The 16,853-nt window shown below is 34.0% G+C and overlaps 1 protein-coding gene across 1 annotated transcript; it reads right to left on the reverse strand.

Moving 5' to 3' along the window:
- Positions 1-1,757: 1,757 nt before the first annotated feature.
- On the reverse strand, positions 1,758-11,896 carry LOC132545865 (sodium-dependent multivitamin transporter-like). Its single transcript, XM_060209536.1, has 13 exons — positions 11,843-11,896; positions 11,318-11,398; positions 10,884-10,957; positions 8,603-8,740; positions 8,179-8,314; positions 6,872-6,960; positions 6,123-6,235; positions 5,826-5,896; positions 4,579-4,665; positions 3,650-3,843; positions 3,304-3,404; positions 2,559-2,677; positions 1,758-1,871 (listed from the first exon to the last, which is right to left on the reverse strand). The coding sequence occupies exons 1-13, from the start codon at positions 11,894-11,896 to the stop codon at positions 1,758-1,760; spliced, it is 1,371 nt and encodes a 456-aa protein (XP_060065519.1).
- Positions 11,897-16,853: the final 4,957 nt, after the last annotated feature.

The raw sequence follows: 16,853 nt of genomic DNA on the forward strand, positions 1-16,853 counted from the left end.
TTGATCTTTCTGTTGCCGTTTGATTCATAAAACGACGGCATGGCTATCGAACCATTAATAAGATATCGAATATGATAACAAAAGCTATATTTTATAATAGTTTCACACATTTTATAACAATAGAAGTTCACCCATCAGCATAGTATACACAATATCCAGTTAAGAAAGACTTATGAGACACTTAATGTAACATCTGGATTTTCAATTATAAATATCAACAACATTCGATTTTTACTATCACAGCAGTTACAGTCATACTAGGAAATGATTAATATGAAAATAAAATGCTGATGTGAAGAAATATAATTAAAATACAATAAAATTACATATACTTATAATCGATCAATATTGCTCTTCTGTTAGCACTATGATATGTCTACGGCTGTTGATTATGTTTAGTACTGCTAGTGATCCGTCGTGATTTCGTGTTTTTTCATTAAAAAGATTTTTAAAAATATGGACGTTGGCTTGGTTTTAAACATTGTTTATTTGTTCAGTTCTCAATTCATCTAATTATTATTATCTTTTTATAATTTCGGGAATTAAATTGAAAGTGTATAGACATAATATAAATTATTAATCTCCAACACGACGTGATAGAGACGCTTTCAAAACCTGCCTAGTGCAAGACCATCTCCAACACCACGTGATAGAGACGCTTTCAAAACCTTCCTAGTGCAAGACCAGCTCCAACACCACGTGATAGAGACGCTTTCAAAAACTGCTTAGCGCAAGAGCATCTCCAACAACACGTGACAGAGACATCCCCATGACCTGCAATATCACCACTCATGAACCCAATTCGACATGTATGGGGCGATCTCTGACAAAAAGGCAATACACATGATCCAAAATACCAAGCAATAGGAGAATTATGGGCTGCATTGGTTCAAGCATGGTAGAGGGTTTCCTCAGAACAAGTTCCGGCGTCTGGTCAGCGGTATAAGACGACGGGTACATGAACCGTACCAGAAACATATTGACTGTAGCCGATGTTGAAATTTCCAAGCCCATTATAACTTATCGATTCGTTACTCTTCTTGCTCAAGTTACATGTTTTGGTGATTTGATGACGTAGTTTTTAATAAGAGAAAGATATTTTTTCTAGACATTAGGAATGCCTTTTTGAGCACGTCTAGCTTTTTTGGTCATGTAAATTGAATTTCTTATCGAGTGTGTATATATCTTTTCGTTAGATGCCTTAAAACATTCCTATACAACCTTTTGGGTTGTCATTGAATTATGTTCTAAAACATAGCAAAGGAAATAAAACCAAACGTAATATATAGGTGGTTCCTAACTTATGGCCAAGTGTATATATATTGAAAATCTTTTGTAATGAATGTACTTTGGGTATTAGGATAAGTTAGCTTTTTTGTATTCAGTTCCGCATGGAAATAACAACATTAGGTAAACCCTAGAACATTACTACTTAGGGACTAAAGTTATGTTTATGACATAAATTTTCCCGTGAGTTTATACATTTACAAACAATATGCTCCCTTCAGTCCTCTGTTTAAAGTGCATTGTCTGCTTTCCTATATTCATGTTATTGGTATAAACAGACACTGATAAATATCATCCTCTCCATTAACGTCATTCGAAAACTTTTATAAATCTGTTTAAAAATCTTTCCAAAATAGGTTGACAATAGATCCTGCTTGGTTGTTTATAAATTCCGTACCTTTGTTTCTGATCGCTTTTTAATTTTCACCTATTATGCTCGCATGTTAAACTGTCCAAATATTTTTACTGTGTTATGTATCAGTAGTGTAAACATCGTTTTCTTCGTTTTCAGGACCGCTTTCCTCCATCTTGTTAAGCTCTTCATCCGCTGTACCAATGTCAAACTTCGCCAACATATGTTGTCTCTAGAAGTAACACAAAAATGTCGAATGAATATTGAAGATTGTTTTATAAACATTGCTGTAAGTACATACATATTTATATTGGACTATCACAACCGCCATGTATTAGCTATGGAAAGATGGATGGTTGAGATCATTTACGCTAGACATACAAGCCCGCGCGTACTTCCTGTAATGTTTCGAAAATAATATACATTGTACAATATAAGTTAGGAATGTATATTCTGGATATGATACCGAACTGTTAACGATGAAATGATGGTTCATTTTGTTATTTGATAACCACTTTCTTCAAAGCACGTTTTGTCTAACGTATTCCTTTTGCAGAAATATTTATCAAAGTAAATAAGGTTGTTCCTTCAATGGAAAATAAGGAATGATTTTATGCAACTTACTTTGTTACAATACTGGTGTATAATAACAATGATTGGTTTTAATAAAACATGTCTCTAACCAGTAACATTTGGTTTTTATCAAAGTCATTAAATGTTCTTTCAATGAGTGTTTGTATGAGACGAAAAGAGTCAAAGATAGAACAACAGCTATTATGTAATGATGATCACCATAATAATAATAATAATAATGATAATACACTTTATTTTCTGAGGATTACATATTTAGCCAACAGCTAATCTTCCATATGGTCCTCACCTAGTGTGTCATAATATTATACAAATAATATTAACTTACCTTTTCGAATTTTGCTCCACAGTAAAACTTTTTCTTCATTCTGACAGGTAACCATGGACAACAAAGATCAAAGAATGGTAACATATATCTCACGTCTACCTTTGATGTGACCGGTCTACCTACAAAGGTGTAGATATATAACATTTAACGAATCATCGTGTATTATCTCCCTTTGGTGACACTATTCTACATACAAAAGTGTAACTATTTAAAATCCAACAAACCATTAAGTCTTATCTACCTCTGATGAAACCGGTCTATCTATCAATGGGTTACAATACAATGTGTGTTTAAAGTATCATCTCAGCATCTTTGGACCATAGCATCACACAACCATGAGTTCATTGTCTTCCTGCACGAGCTAAGCGATACCATACGACTGCTCCTACTCAATATGAATACAGATTTCTTGTACCATAGTCATTTTTTATATGTCGGGACATTTTCATCAGATTGGTGATGATAATATAGCATATACTCTTATGATTTAACCTGATCAGATTTATGTGTGACGTTTCGATGACGGCAATGTAACCTTCACCGGACAAATGACTAGCGCGAAGCTAGGGTGTACGAGATAATATCATTCTGTCAACATATTAATTGAGTATTAAGGGTAAGCACGTATTCAACGAAATTAATCATTCTTCATTTTTATAATCTATACTGTCTTAACCATTGATAAATCGTAATTCGAGATAAAAATGATCTTTATATTTTGACTCTGATAGTTTTAAATGTTTACCTGTTAGAAACGAAGTTATAGTTCCTACGAGGATGGTGGTCAGTATACTTAGAGGAGTCAGCCAGATATACGAAATGGAGTAAAGTATGTCTAATCCCTGACTGCAAACAATGAAATAATTTTCTTTCCTTAAGTATTGACATTGTATATACATGTATATTTAAGTTGGAATTTATTTCAAATTTTAGATATTATAAAGGAAATCGCAACTGCATCAATATATTTTCGATTCATAATTGTGTACATTTATCATTGTACTACGTGTTTTTCACTACTGTCTGATGTGCTCCTGATGATCAGATAATTTACTGACTTAACTGAAGGTTCTAATGACGGAGGATGGTACGATGACGTGTCATCGGTAACGTTGTACAAGTCTTGTGAAGTTGCCAATCCAATACTCGTGGAAATGTTATTCCGACACATGTCGACTGGGGCTGACGGTAAAGTAGGTGACTTCACTAAACTCGTAGAAAAGCTCTGACCGAGAGAAATCCAAAGTACTAAAGCCATCCCGGTCATTCCACCAACAACTGTTCCCTGAAAAAGGTACTAGTATGTATGATAAGGTCAACGTTCATCCATACATCCATCATGAGACTTAACATTAACCACTTGAGCAATGTGTACCTGGATTTGTAGTTCTCAACTTTTATCACTATTTTGTGAATATCAGTGGTTGCGGATACTTTTAAAATGAAATAGACATTACCTTTGTGTTGTATAATATTTCAATACAATAGCAAGATGATTTAGATGAAAACCCGTTCATGTAACTTCCTACTGTATAAACAACCTTTGGCGTTCTTCCACAAGTCTTAACTATGCACTGGATACTCTGACAATGGTGATTATTATAAGAATTCGCCTCTTTTACAAAAGATAAGTATTTGTAATTGAGGCTTTTTATTGATTATATATATGAAAGTAATGAAACGTTAATATTGCCTAATTAAAGTATTTTTTTTAAGAATGGCGGAGTTGAATGTCATGCTACCATGTATAGTTAGATATAATGCTGACCTTGTAACCCCCGCACCCCCTTAATGACCCCATTATTCATGGAAGCATCGTATGTCATTAGATGTTGTAGGTCCGTAAAGCAAAAACTCTTGTAGCAACTAATTTACTTTTTAATACGTTTGTTGCACAAAACAACGCAATAACTTTTAGCAAAATGCGTCATTTAATGATGAATGAATAGTTTTACCCTTAATCTGACTCGGTCTAAATAGTTATTATCATTACATTCTGATTAAAGACAGTATGACGTACTTTGGAGTTAGCCCATGGACAGAATGCCGCAAAAAAGAACATTCCGGCTGCAGCTCCACCAAAACTCGACAGCATGCACATCGTTATCTGTGTGAACAATGTTTAACTTCATATAGACATTAAGATATGTTAAACATTCTAAATACGGCGATTGTCCCTGTCATTCTAACTGCTTACATAAATAAGTGAGGAAGGGGCGGTAATACCCATTTTTGTACCTTCGCAGTTGATTTATCACCTCTTTAACTTACTGAAAATATCATGGAACGAAGTAACTACTTTACATTAGCCTTAGATTTACATTGTGTCGTCTATGACGCAGAAGACGCTTACTCTTCCGGAACACCTGGCCTTATTCTCCTTGTCCTTATAGTAAAAACTTTTTCTTCTGTATGTTTTGTCATGGTTTTGTTGAATTTGAATTTGGATTAAATGTGTTGACATGTTGTTATTTTTTCTCGTTGTTTTAAGTAAAATCTGATTTTATTAAGCAACTGCTCATGTCTATCAGAAGCGGGTCCGTAAGCACATGCTATAGCAAATAGAATATAGATAATGTAACATTTGACTAACAATAGAATAACTCTTTTCTACCTGTGTATCATAAATATAATGACAAATATAAGAGAAAAGATAAACGACTGAAGTTGATCAGGAATTTATAGACACTTTAGAACAATATATCAGGACAATATATTCTCATATAGAACAATATATAATCTAGAGCAATATATCCTTAATTATATTCATTACAAAACATTCATATGAAAGTAGCAATTATTGACGTTGCTACATCATAAATTGCATTGCGTCAATAATTTGTATATCCGAGAGATATAATTATATTAATTGATTTCTAAGAATGAATAAGGAATTCCCAAGAAGATATATCAGAAATAAAAATGCATTGAGAATCATCATTCTTGTAATACATTTATCTTTATTTATTTATTTTTTGATTCTTTCCTGTTGCACAGACTTCAAAAATGTTCTGTATACATTTCCTATGTACTGACATTTCATTCTGAAAAAAACTTATAACTATTATAACTAAAATCAATTTAATAACTAAATCTCTTATCATATTCTTATTATTTCTATTCTATTATAAATCAGATGATCTCATTGAAATAAATGTTTAAATCTTTTTGATTCCTAAAAAACTAAACAGTAACTTATGTCCCATTCACGTTTCTAGGTATGAAACTAAAGAAACATTATCTAGTATCATCTTTGAGTCATACTACCTGTGTAAGCGGTCCTTTGATGTTTGCAATAATAAAGGATATAGCTATCCCTAAAAATCCATAGACAAAGACTGAAAAAAAGGAAAATGATATATGTATATATTGCATTCATACAGTTATTTGTATGCTCTAAAACTGTACTGAATTTGGCGACAAAACGGTTAACTATTTTTGCACAACTTTAAATGTTACTTTTAATTTTAAAGTTATGAATACACAGTTAAAAGATAGAATATTTGATTTAATATTTTGAATGTCAAAATTAAAAAAAAAAAAAAATACTTCATCGACTGATACCCAATATTTTAGCAATGACAGTAGCTCTGCTCTCGGAAATGTCCTTCATTATAGGTTTCACGATATCCTCTATTGTTTGAGCCGATAGACTACTGAGTAATGATGAAATTGTACTGAAAATAGATACGACATAAACGTGATGACAAAGAAATATATGATATTATATAAGAATAACAAAGAAAATATTAACATACCGACAGTCTTAATTCAAAAGTGAAACGAGATCAAAATAATAACAAAAGAAAACATTACACGAAGACCATTGAAAACTTTCAAAAACAAGACCTGGTATTCCGGAAGAATAACCGTTTTCTGTTTTATCACCCATTTCCTCTATGTAAATATTGATCAATACAAATTAAGAATTCACAAATGCAGAATAATATTCAAAGACAAGTAGAAACTTTAAACATATGTTATGACCATCAATACATGTCACAAAGAAACGGACCGGGATCGGGATTTTGCCATCTGTACTCTTCAAGTAATAGCTGTGCAAAAATAACTACTGATCGACTTTCTGATATTTGGAATTTAACGCATTTCTCATTTCCTCACAGCTAATTTTAGCGTGCGTGCGTAGTTGTGTTTATGTGCGTGTATGTGCGCGTGTTTGCGTGCCTGTGTGTATGATACATTAAAACGATTCATTAAGTTTTAAATATACATAAATAAGTAGTTTAAAACTATACTTAAACGTTCTCAAAAAAATAATATGTAAATTTTATTTACATAGATATTTCTGTTACCTTAGTGATGCACTAAACAAAGCTGCTATAAATACTCCGGCCATTCCAGGCAGATCACGGAACAGGACTACTACCAAATAAGGAAGAAGCTGAAATAATGTTACGGAATATCAATACACAATGAAATGCATATTTTAAAAGGTTATGATCTGTTTGATAAACCCTCTTCAGTAAATTCAGTCTCGTATGAAAACAAAAGTCAACGAACAGAGGGGCGCAGTGCGTCTCCGTAGATATATCAATAATCTGTTGAAAGATCTTAACACCTAACACGACGTAGATGTTGTCAACCAGAAATTCGACCAGTTTTATGGTTTTTCCTTCGTATATGGCTTCTTTGATTTGGACGCAATTTATACGAAATGCGCTTCAGTATACTTCACACAATAAACTTACATCGCCGTCCATTTTATATGAAGAAGAATGTTCTCATAGCAAGAGAACAAGGACTTCCCTTCAGTTTAGAAAGGGGTATGGTAATGTACAGGTTGGAAAAATCAAATGTTCTTATAGAAGAAATCTTTTTAGAAGAGGGTACCGAAGATTGATTAAAAGCTCTTTGGAGTTCTGCGAAATCCACATACTATTAATCCCACGTCTGGAGTAAACAGTATCACAATAATACTGTAACCAAGATTTGATAAAACTTAGAATAGTGGTTAGTAGTTTAGACATTACAATGAACGGACGGGATTTCACGATATTTGAGACCCTTCATGAAACGCTCTCGTGGCGCATCATTTTGAATAATGTTTAAATCACCAGTTAATATGTGCTCAAAATAACCACAGCTATAAGTAGAGGTAGAACAAGAAAACGTTGACAGAGAACTAGTTCTAAAGCCATGCACATTGAGTTGCTTAAGCGTTTGTTTGGATGCGGTGGGGTTGGAATAACTGTAGGAAACTACAGGGGTGTATGAAATATTGCTGATGTTTACAGTATCCACCCCCTTATTACAACTTCAACATTTGTAAATTAACGAGTCATTGGAGGATTTAAACGATCTAATCAAATTTAAAATACATAATGATAGGAAAACAGTTGAAATTTCGTGTACTCTTTACTTGTGTAAGAGTGTAAGAGCAGTGACATGCACACTTTCCTTGTATGATATTAAATAACGACAATTAGTTTTCACAGTAGGTTTTCAAGTATCTCATGTGAACTAAAACTGAATCTTACTTGTTTCAACCGTTCACAGCAGGTATTGAAGTACCTCATGCAAACTAAAACTGAATATTACCTTGTTCAACTTTTCACAGTAGGTATTCAAGTATCTCATGTAAACTAAAACTGGATATTACTTGGTTTGAATTTTTTATTGCCTTGGACTCGAGTGGATCACATCTTGTTTCATGGAAATATGCGTAGACAAATATTCCTAAGAAACAGGAGAGGAGGAAATTGACAACGGTTGTTATAGCCGAAACAAAAGCAACTCTGAAATAAAGAGCAAAACAAATAAAGTTAAACAAAGAAAACTGAAAATTTATGAATGGGATACAAACAAGTATCTGCTTATGTTATTTCAGACAGAAAATAAACTTTTTCAATACAAATTATGGATAGTAAACTGTATAACCCCTCTACAGCAGAATGTTGTATTCGGTGATGATGCAAATGAATTAATACCGTATTCAACATCTTTTGTTTAAAGTCTTTTTGATATGACACTTGTAATTTATATGTATATTTAAAAAAAAGAAATCTCTGTTGAGCTGTGCTTACTTCCGGGCATCCCTTTCAGTGGGGACTGAGCAGATCCTCTGGGCGGTGGTTTGAGTGGTCAGGGTGTACGTCCTGGTAAGGCTGGATCCAATAACTAATGTCCACATAGTGTTACGAATAGTTGGATCGGGATCGAAGCTGACATGTAAAAGAAACCACGAAAATACCAATATTACGTCAATATAATCATGATCCAAACTCAAATCCAATAAAAGTAGAGGAAACTTTAAACAATTCATGTCGGTAATGTCACGTTTTCAAATGAGAACAAAGTATACAATACCGAACCAACAGGCAAACTAACAAGCATCAAAGAAATCCGGCTTCAAATCGGACAAAGAAATATAAAATTTCTGAATAATTGTGAGTAAGATAAATATTGCTTAGCACATAATGAGAAAACCTTCATACATCATACAGCTGTTTTCCTAAAATTTGAAAGCTTCGAAAACAAATGAGAAAATTCCAAGGTGATCGAAAAAAGGTAAAAATATTGATGTTTAAGTGCGGTGGCCGCATTATCCAATCTGTCTCGTAATCTTTGTATGTATGATTATCTTACAAGAATATCATGTTTATATTCTGAATCATGCAACCATTTGAATGAACAGGAAAAGTGGCATTCTGGTTACTTTTCAATGAAGAAGGTAGCGGATAACTATTTTTCCGGACACAGATTTAAACATTAACATGGAAATAATAAGGGTGGAGGTATCCTTCCATTATATACTGAGAGGGAAAAGAAACACAATTAGCAGAAAGTTAATATTGTAAATTAGATCCTTGACGTACACCCTTGAAACTTAAAATATGTGCATTTGCGTTAGGTCCCTATGATACCGTATTAAAATCACTGATGCATAACTAAACTGTGCACGCCGCTTGTACAAAAGAATAAGAGACAAAAGCACGATATTTCAAACCCAGTATAAAGGATTGGTTCAAAATCTGTGTGTGCGAATCTTCAGACATATCCGTCTTGATTTTCCACATTTTAAGGATAAACAGTTCACCGTAAAATGCCACGACTGTCCGAAGTTGACAGGGGTCGTGCCATTGCACTTCTTATCAAGGTATCCCGCAAAAAAGTCGCTAATCAATTTGGAGTCCATCCATCGAACATTTGCCGTCTCATCCAAAGACTACTTGCCACCCGAGAGTTGCAGGCCGTCCCCGAAGCGGTCGCCCTCGTGTGACAACCCGTCGGCAGGATAGAGCAATGCGACTTTCGCATCTACGCAATCTCTTTCTAACGGCCACGGAAACAGCAAGGAACACAATTGGGCGTCATCATGTTCCAATTGATCCAAAGACAGTGCATACTCGACTGCGTGCCTTCGGTCTAAGACCGCGGCGGCCATATGTGTGACCACAGCTTAATGCGCGGCGACGTGCCAAACGAATGCAATGACTGAACGTACATTCCGTAAGACGCTTCCTAATGCAACGATGGAGAAGGGTCCTGTTCTCAGATGAGTCCAAGTTTTCGCTTTACCGACGTTGTGTCTATAGACGTACCCACGCGCACTATGCAGATGCTTGTGTGATAGAGAATGACCGCTTTGGAGGAGGATCGGTCATGGTATGGGGAGGGATTACGCATAGTATCAAGACTCCACTGGTCGTTATTCAGGGAAATCTCACGGCCGTTGGCTATAGGGATCAAGTCCTAGCGTCGCATATTGTTCCTCTAGTACAGCAGCGTCAACTGACGTTTCAGCAGGACAACGGCCGGCCGCATGTAGCGAGGGTTTGCCGTGGTTATCTCGCAGCAAAAAATGTCCCCACCCTAGACTGACCCCCATACAGCGCTGACCGCTCCCCAATAGAACATTTACGGGACGAGTTGGACAGAAGGATAAGACGTGGGCCGAATCCTCCAATCAACGTCGCTCAGTTGGTGTTGGTGTTGGCGCTGGATGAGGAATGGAATCGTATACCAATGAGGCGGGTTAATACTCCGATCAATGCACAAAAGAGTTCGCGCAACTAGTGCACCTCGCGGGGGCACAAACGATATTGACGGGTCTAGAACGCACTTCATTTTGAGTGGGGTACTCTTGAATCAACGTCAAATTTGAAAGGTTTACATAACGTGCAGGAATGAAATTCTCGTAGATGACAGAGTGGTCAACTATCTTCGAGTTACACCATAATTACATTTTAAGACCCTTTTCCATTCCCCGTAGTTGACCTGGAAATTCTTAATTGCGTTTCTTTTTCCTTCCAGTATATTTTAAAGAAGACTGTTAAAACACAGAATAATAGTTTGCAATATTACCTGGGCATTTGAAGACGCATTCCAGCATTGGCATTTTCGAACACTGATTTGATTCCGCCAACGTCAAGGGTTGTCTGAATATGCAAATTATAAAGAAGATGTGATGTTCAAAAATCGATAACATTCATCTTCGTTATTTTCAGAAACTATATCATATAACCATAACCTTACGACGTTTGTTTATTGATTTACAAACAACTTATGCATTGATTTATTCATTTATGTAGCGGAATATTCTATTAAGTTCCTGATGTGTTTCGACCAATATATGCATCACATCATAACGAATACTTTGTTTAATATATTGACCGAACGCAACCTTGTAATAAAACCTTTATAACTACGACTTTAGAGATACAAACACTTCATATTCACACTAATATCTATAGGAATAGTTAAGTTATTATTTTTGTTATTGTATAAGTAATTTGTACCTTTATTATGACGCTGACAATGCCAATCAACATTATGATGAACTGGAAAACGTCTGTCCAAACCACGGCTCTCAATCCTCCCTAATAAAATAACAACATATGAATATAATCTTAATTTAAAAAAATTTAAAATCAATACAACTTTTCACAATATGAACAAAAGAAAGATAATGTGTGTCTTTCGTACAATAATTGAAATCTCACTTCTTTATAACGCACTTTCAAGAAATCTGGTATTTCTACAAACAGTGCGATTTACCACAAAAACTGATTCACTACAACTTACCAATATTATTTCTTCTATATTCATCGCGTTTTTTTTTTTTTTATTATTTCAGTCTTAAAATTACAAACTTTAATATTATATAGTGTATGCAAATTCATGACATATTCAGGTAGGGAAGTACACGATGTAGTAACAATATTCCTAGAAATTAATCATATTTTTCATATATCTCTCGAACCTCTTTAATATTTGGAAGAAATATAGCGTGAAGCTATACATGTTTATAAATAGATACGTACCACTGCTGTGTATATGATCGCTGAGAACGCCACAACCAAAACAGAGGCCCACATAGGGAAGCTTGTCACTTAAAAGAGAAATTACTGATATTAAACCGAATCTGTAGCCAATATGCCTCTGATAATGGCGGGAAAAAAAAGAAATTTCAAAGATCATTATTAAAATTACCATTAACATCCATTGTTCCTACAATTTTCATATCAAATCGGCACATAATTTATTTACATTTTTATACACGATATTTGTTATCTCTAATTATTTTACATATTTTTTTTAAACAAATGGAATTTCAACTGATAGAGGAATAAACACAGTTAGCCGAATGAAATGCTAAAACATATATATCATTAATCAGTTATCAGTAACACAGTCATATGACGTCAGTTGATAATAATTGCAGCCTAACTTTTTCATGTCATTTTGATAAACGAGGTCTCGTAATACTACCTTTAACTGAATGTAATTGAAATAAGGAAATTCGATTATATTGTGGAACATCAACACCATACTACAAGCAATAATTTGATGTATTAACTTACCAGTTCCAATTGCAATTCCTGGGCCAAACAACGCGATCCCCATGTAAAATATCTTCAAATGAAAAGTGAAAATGGTCACATAACTATGGATAAAAACTGTATGGTTCAGAAGAACTTTCATGTTCAATCCGTCATTTTACTATATCGTACAAATGAATATGGCAATGAGACAGTCTTATCTAAATAGCTTGCCCCACATTATTGTAACAATACAATAATGACGTACATGCTTTTATTTCGTAACCATTCGCTTGCTGTGTCTACTTCTTTGTTATGTACATGAAATGTCAGAAAATGGTATTGATTATTGTATATTATAACCATAGACATATTCAAATGATCTTTATTGAGGTGATGTAAATATAATACCTACGTTATAGAAGATTCCCATGAATGTAGCCAGGACTCTGGTTGTTCTACTTTGAAATCTTCTTTGAAAATACTGGAATTAGCATTAACATTTTTTCAATGCTATGTTTTAATAAGACCAATTCTACTTGTCGATGTATCGAAAAAGCGAAATCTGTATTAGTATGAGCTCAAATCTATCAATTATCCTCACATCACACGACTCTTTCTAACAATACATCACCAATGGATTTGGAATAGATCGTTATTTATTTTACAATCGCTATATTCCAGTTGCATATACCTATGCATATCGGAAAGTCTTTACTGGATTTGAACTTCGAAATTCTCACTCCTGAATCTTTTCCGTCGAATGTCAATTAATAAAGAACTTCTTTGAGTTTCTTTTTACTAAATATAACCCCACCTTAAAGAAATCCCAACTGACAATTTCTTAATTGAAACATTATACATTATATGTTGATAGAAACAAATACCTAAAGGTAACCTAACTAGGTCAAACGCGACAGATAGCTGATAAAATATGCATACCTGTCATCATTTTTATATGCAGATTGGTATTAAAATATGACAGAATTATGTGTTTTTTAGTTGTTTGATTGTTGTATCAATAAGATTTTCATAACGGACAAAAAGATACATCACACATGGCAGGTTAGAATATCAACGAGACATTCTAACATGTTATTAGTAGCTTTGATGGATGCACTTTTACGGGCGTTGTTCTGAGCTGATGAACCGTTGCTGTAATCTACATGACATCATTCGAATAGTGTCATGGTTCAGAATATACTAATATATTTGACATCATTTTTGAAATCAACAGATATAGAGAATTATTATATGGATTCCACAGTTGCCATCTTGGTTCCAAAATATATACCATTATTATCACCGACGAATCCTCGATGTAAAAAAAAAAAAAAAAAAAACTCTATTATGTTTTTAATTCATTCTCAGGCTCTAGTGTATACAATTCTAAATGTGTATCTTTTGTTTTTTATCCAGGTTGTAGGCCTGATTGTTCAAGGCTGGTTAGAGATATCCAATGAATAGCGACAGTTGCATTATTTGTACAAAATTAGGAACATCATTCAACATTACACAGAGGTATGATTGGTTTGACAAGCCATATTGATATTTTGAGTGTCAATTTTGCCAGTAATGCTTTAATATTTTCTATGACAACAAGTTCATTTTTCTCTCGATCCGCTGATTAACAAGTTCTAACCTTTGAGCAGCGGTCGCTGCTATCTGTTATTTATTTGTTTTCTATTTTTATGAATGATAAATGTTTTCTTACCTCATAAAAGCTGATTATCTTTAATGGATGAATCAATGGCACCATGAAAACAGCCATAAAGAGATGAGACATCACGAAACCAGTGGTATACCAAATGAAAGGAATTCCATAGACATATACTTCAGCAGGAATCCCCAGAAGTAGAATCGAAGATTGGAAGGAAACTGTGAGTGATAAAGCTACAGGAAGTGTATTCAGCTTCCTGTTACCTAGAACATACTGTTGTATGTTGTTCTGTTTCGGTCCCCAACATGCGTGGTACACACCTATTCCCAGGGAGACAAGCAGCGTTGATATAAAGACGACGTAGTCCATCGTCGCTAGGTCTGCCATGTTGAATCTGCGGAATTTTGTGTGAAGGCTTAGTGAAATGAAAAGATTTGCTAAACCTTCGAGACTCGGGACTTGACAAAACAAAGCAATCCTCTGAAGTTTCAACACATGATATGTCACAAACGAAACAATTATTAGAAACAAAAATATTTTAAAAACAATAGAAATAAAAACACTAAAACATTATTTCATATATATAGAGCATCAGTAAAAAACTAACTTCAATACCCGGACTTCACATATTAATATTTTAGCCTGGTCTCAGCTGTTCTATGTTTTTTAAAGAAAGAACACGTTCGCCGTTTTGTCTTAAACCACCTTTCATCTCTGAGTTGAACACAACAATAAAACAAGATTTAAGATCCAAAGACACAACGCATTACCTGTCATACTTTCCCTATCATTACATGTAGAAGTCTATCCTATTATAATATATAATTAAAATAGATGGTGGAATCAACACTCTATCAAACGAGTAACATATTGCTATATATGTCAATGAATTAATGACCAATGATCCTTACATAGAACGTGTAATACTAACGAAAACAAAACGATATATACAAAAACTTTCCTACATGTGCGAGTCCTATACCGAGTGTTATTCTAAAAATTGGTGCCAATATTAACAAAGAAGGGCAACGTGCAGCATCGAATGCTAACTATCAACCTGCCCTACAACACTAACAAAACCATTATCCGACAAAGTGTGAACATTCATAACAACTTCTGTACACTAATCTGAATAATCTACATATGTTACAGACCTAATCTATCATTTGACTTATCCTGTTGTCATGTCTGAATGGTTCGTTTTGTCCGAAGATGAATGGAAAGTATACTTTGATGCCGTTTTATGCGACACTCCAACCCAAGTAAAGGTTAATTTGTTTACACATATGTTTCTTAAGGTTGTAAATATTGTACATTTTGATATGTCTTGACCATATAGAAGATGAGCACTACGCTCAATATGTAATCAAGAATAAATAAAGACGATTATTATTATTAGTATTAATGTAAACTCAGGTTTTTCTCTACTTGCTCCTATTTAACTAACACTCGGGACCTGTTATTGCGTCATTTACTGATACTATCCAGCACAGTCTAATTGTTATGGACATTGTCTTGCCTCTGTTATAGGTCATTCAATAGCATTTTAGAAAATAATACATCGGTAGCAATGTTTACAGATGTTAGTGAAAATTTTACGAGACAAAACATCTACAGTACCATAATGTTAATTTAGTTAGATTTAACGGAATCTGTTACATTGAAATTGTTAATCGTGCTTCAAAAAGCAATTATTAGATGATTAGATTTGAATAATTTCACTACAGACCTGAAATATATTAGTTTTAGCATCCAATTAGCTGGTCAGATCTTACCACTATACAGCTTCACTTACAGCAAGAAGGGACACATTATCATGAAGAAAACAATGGCATATGATTTTCTGTCCGGGCAGCATGTCTCATCTCCCCGTCGGTATTTACCTGATATTTTAACGTTCCACTGAATGCAATGAAAATTTGTCAAATGGCGTTTTTGGGTGCCTTGGTAACTGCACACTGTCCTGAATATGACTGAGGTCTTTAGGAAAACGAAAGCGGCACGAACATGTTAGTCAACACTTACCTGTACGCTGTGCCGTTTTAAGCTGTCTTTTCAAACTGCTCTTCAGTTGCTTAGCCAAGTATAATTGAATCCATTCACTTGCACGATCTCTCTTATGCAAGGAGAATAAAATGACAGATATTTCCTAAGGATGTCTATCATATTGACAAAACAATTTCCATTATTTATGAATATTTATTAGTTATCTATCAACTACCTCATCACAGTGAAACAGATTAGTTTACCACAAGTATTAGAAAATCATACTATGTATTATTTCCGATTCATTATAAGTGAAATGTATAGTATGAATGAACCGAGACCACCAGGTGAATATATGGCTATGGTGTTCAAAGAGTTATAGTGATTCAGAAAAATAAAATCCAATCCAGGTTTATCTTGAGATGTACTTTAATGTAGTAATAGTGTATACATACACAGGTAAGGATAAAATATGACAAATCTACACATGTTTTGTTATAATGTAAGTGGACTAAGAGTATATAAAGGTTCGATAAGGTAAAACAAAGTTACCTAGATATTAGATATAATGGAACAAACTAGTTTGACTCAAGTAACTTAACGCATTGGTACATATATAAGTGTTTCTCTACTTCGTACAATTGTAACATATAATTCATTTGGCGTTTCTTAGACTGACATGGTCTTATATAGTTAGGTAAATAACTAGCATTAACTGTACATCAACAAAGATGGCTGACCATGTGCAAGTGAACATCTGATCGCTGACATTATCATAAAAAAACATCCAGAAAATACCATAATAACAATATGATAATAACCCAAACTCAGTTTCAATAAAAAATGAGGGCGAAATAAATAATTCAT

Source organism: Ylistrum balloti, unplaced genomic scaffold (genome assembly GCF_031769215.1).
Source record: "Ylistrum balloti isolate Yb309-2 unplaced genomic scaffold, AGI_CSIRO_Ybal_v1 Utg369858, whole genome shotgun sequence".
NCBI classification, from domain to species: Eukaryota; Metazoa; Mollusca; class Bivalvia; order Pectinida; family Pectinidae; genus Ylistrum; species Ylistrum balloti.

Coding starts and splice junctions, on each gene's coding strand:
- LOC132545865 (XM_060209536.1), bottom strand. CDS start 11,896: ATGTGGGCCTCTGTTTTGGTTGTGGCGTTCTCAGCGATCATATACACA. Junction 10,958..11,317: donor TTGTCAGCGTCATAATAAAG/GTACAAATTACT, acceptor TTGCATATTCAG/ACAACCCTTGACGTTGGCGG. Junction 3,405..3,649: donor GTTACCGATGACACGTCATC/GTACCATCCTCC, acceptor CATTGTTTGCAG/TCAGGGATTAGACATACTTT.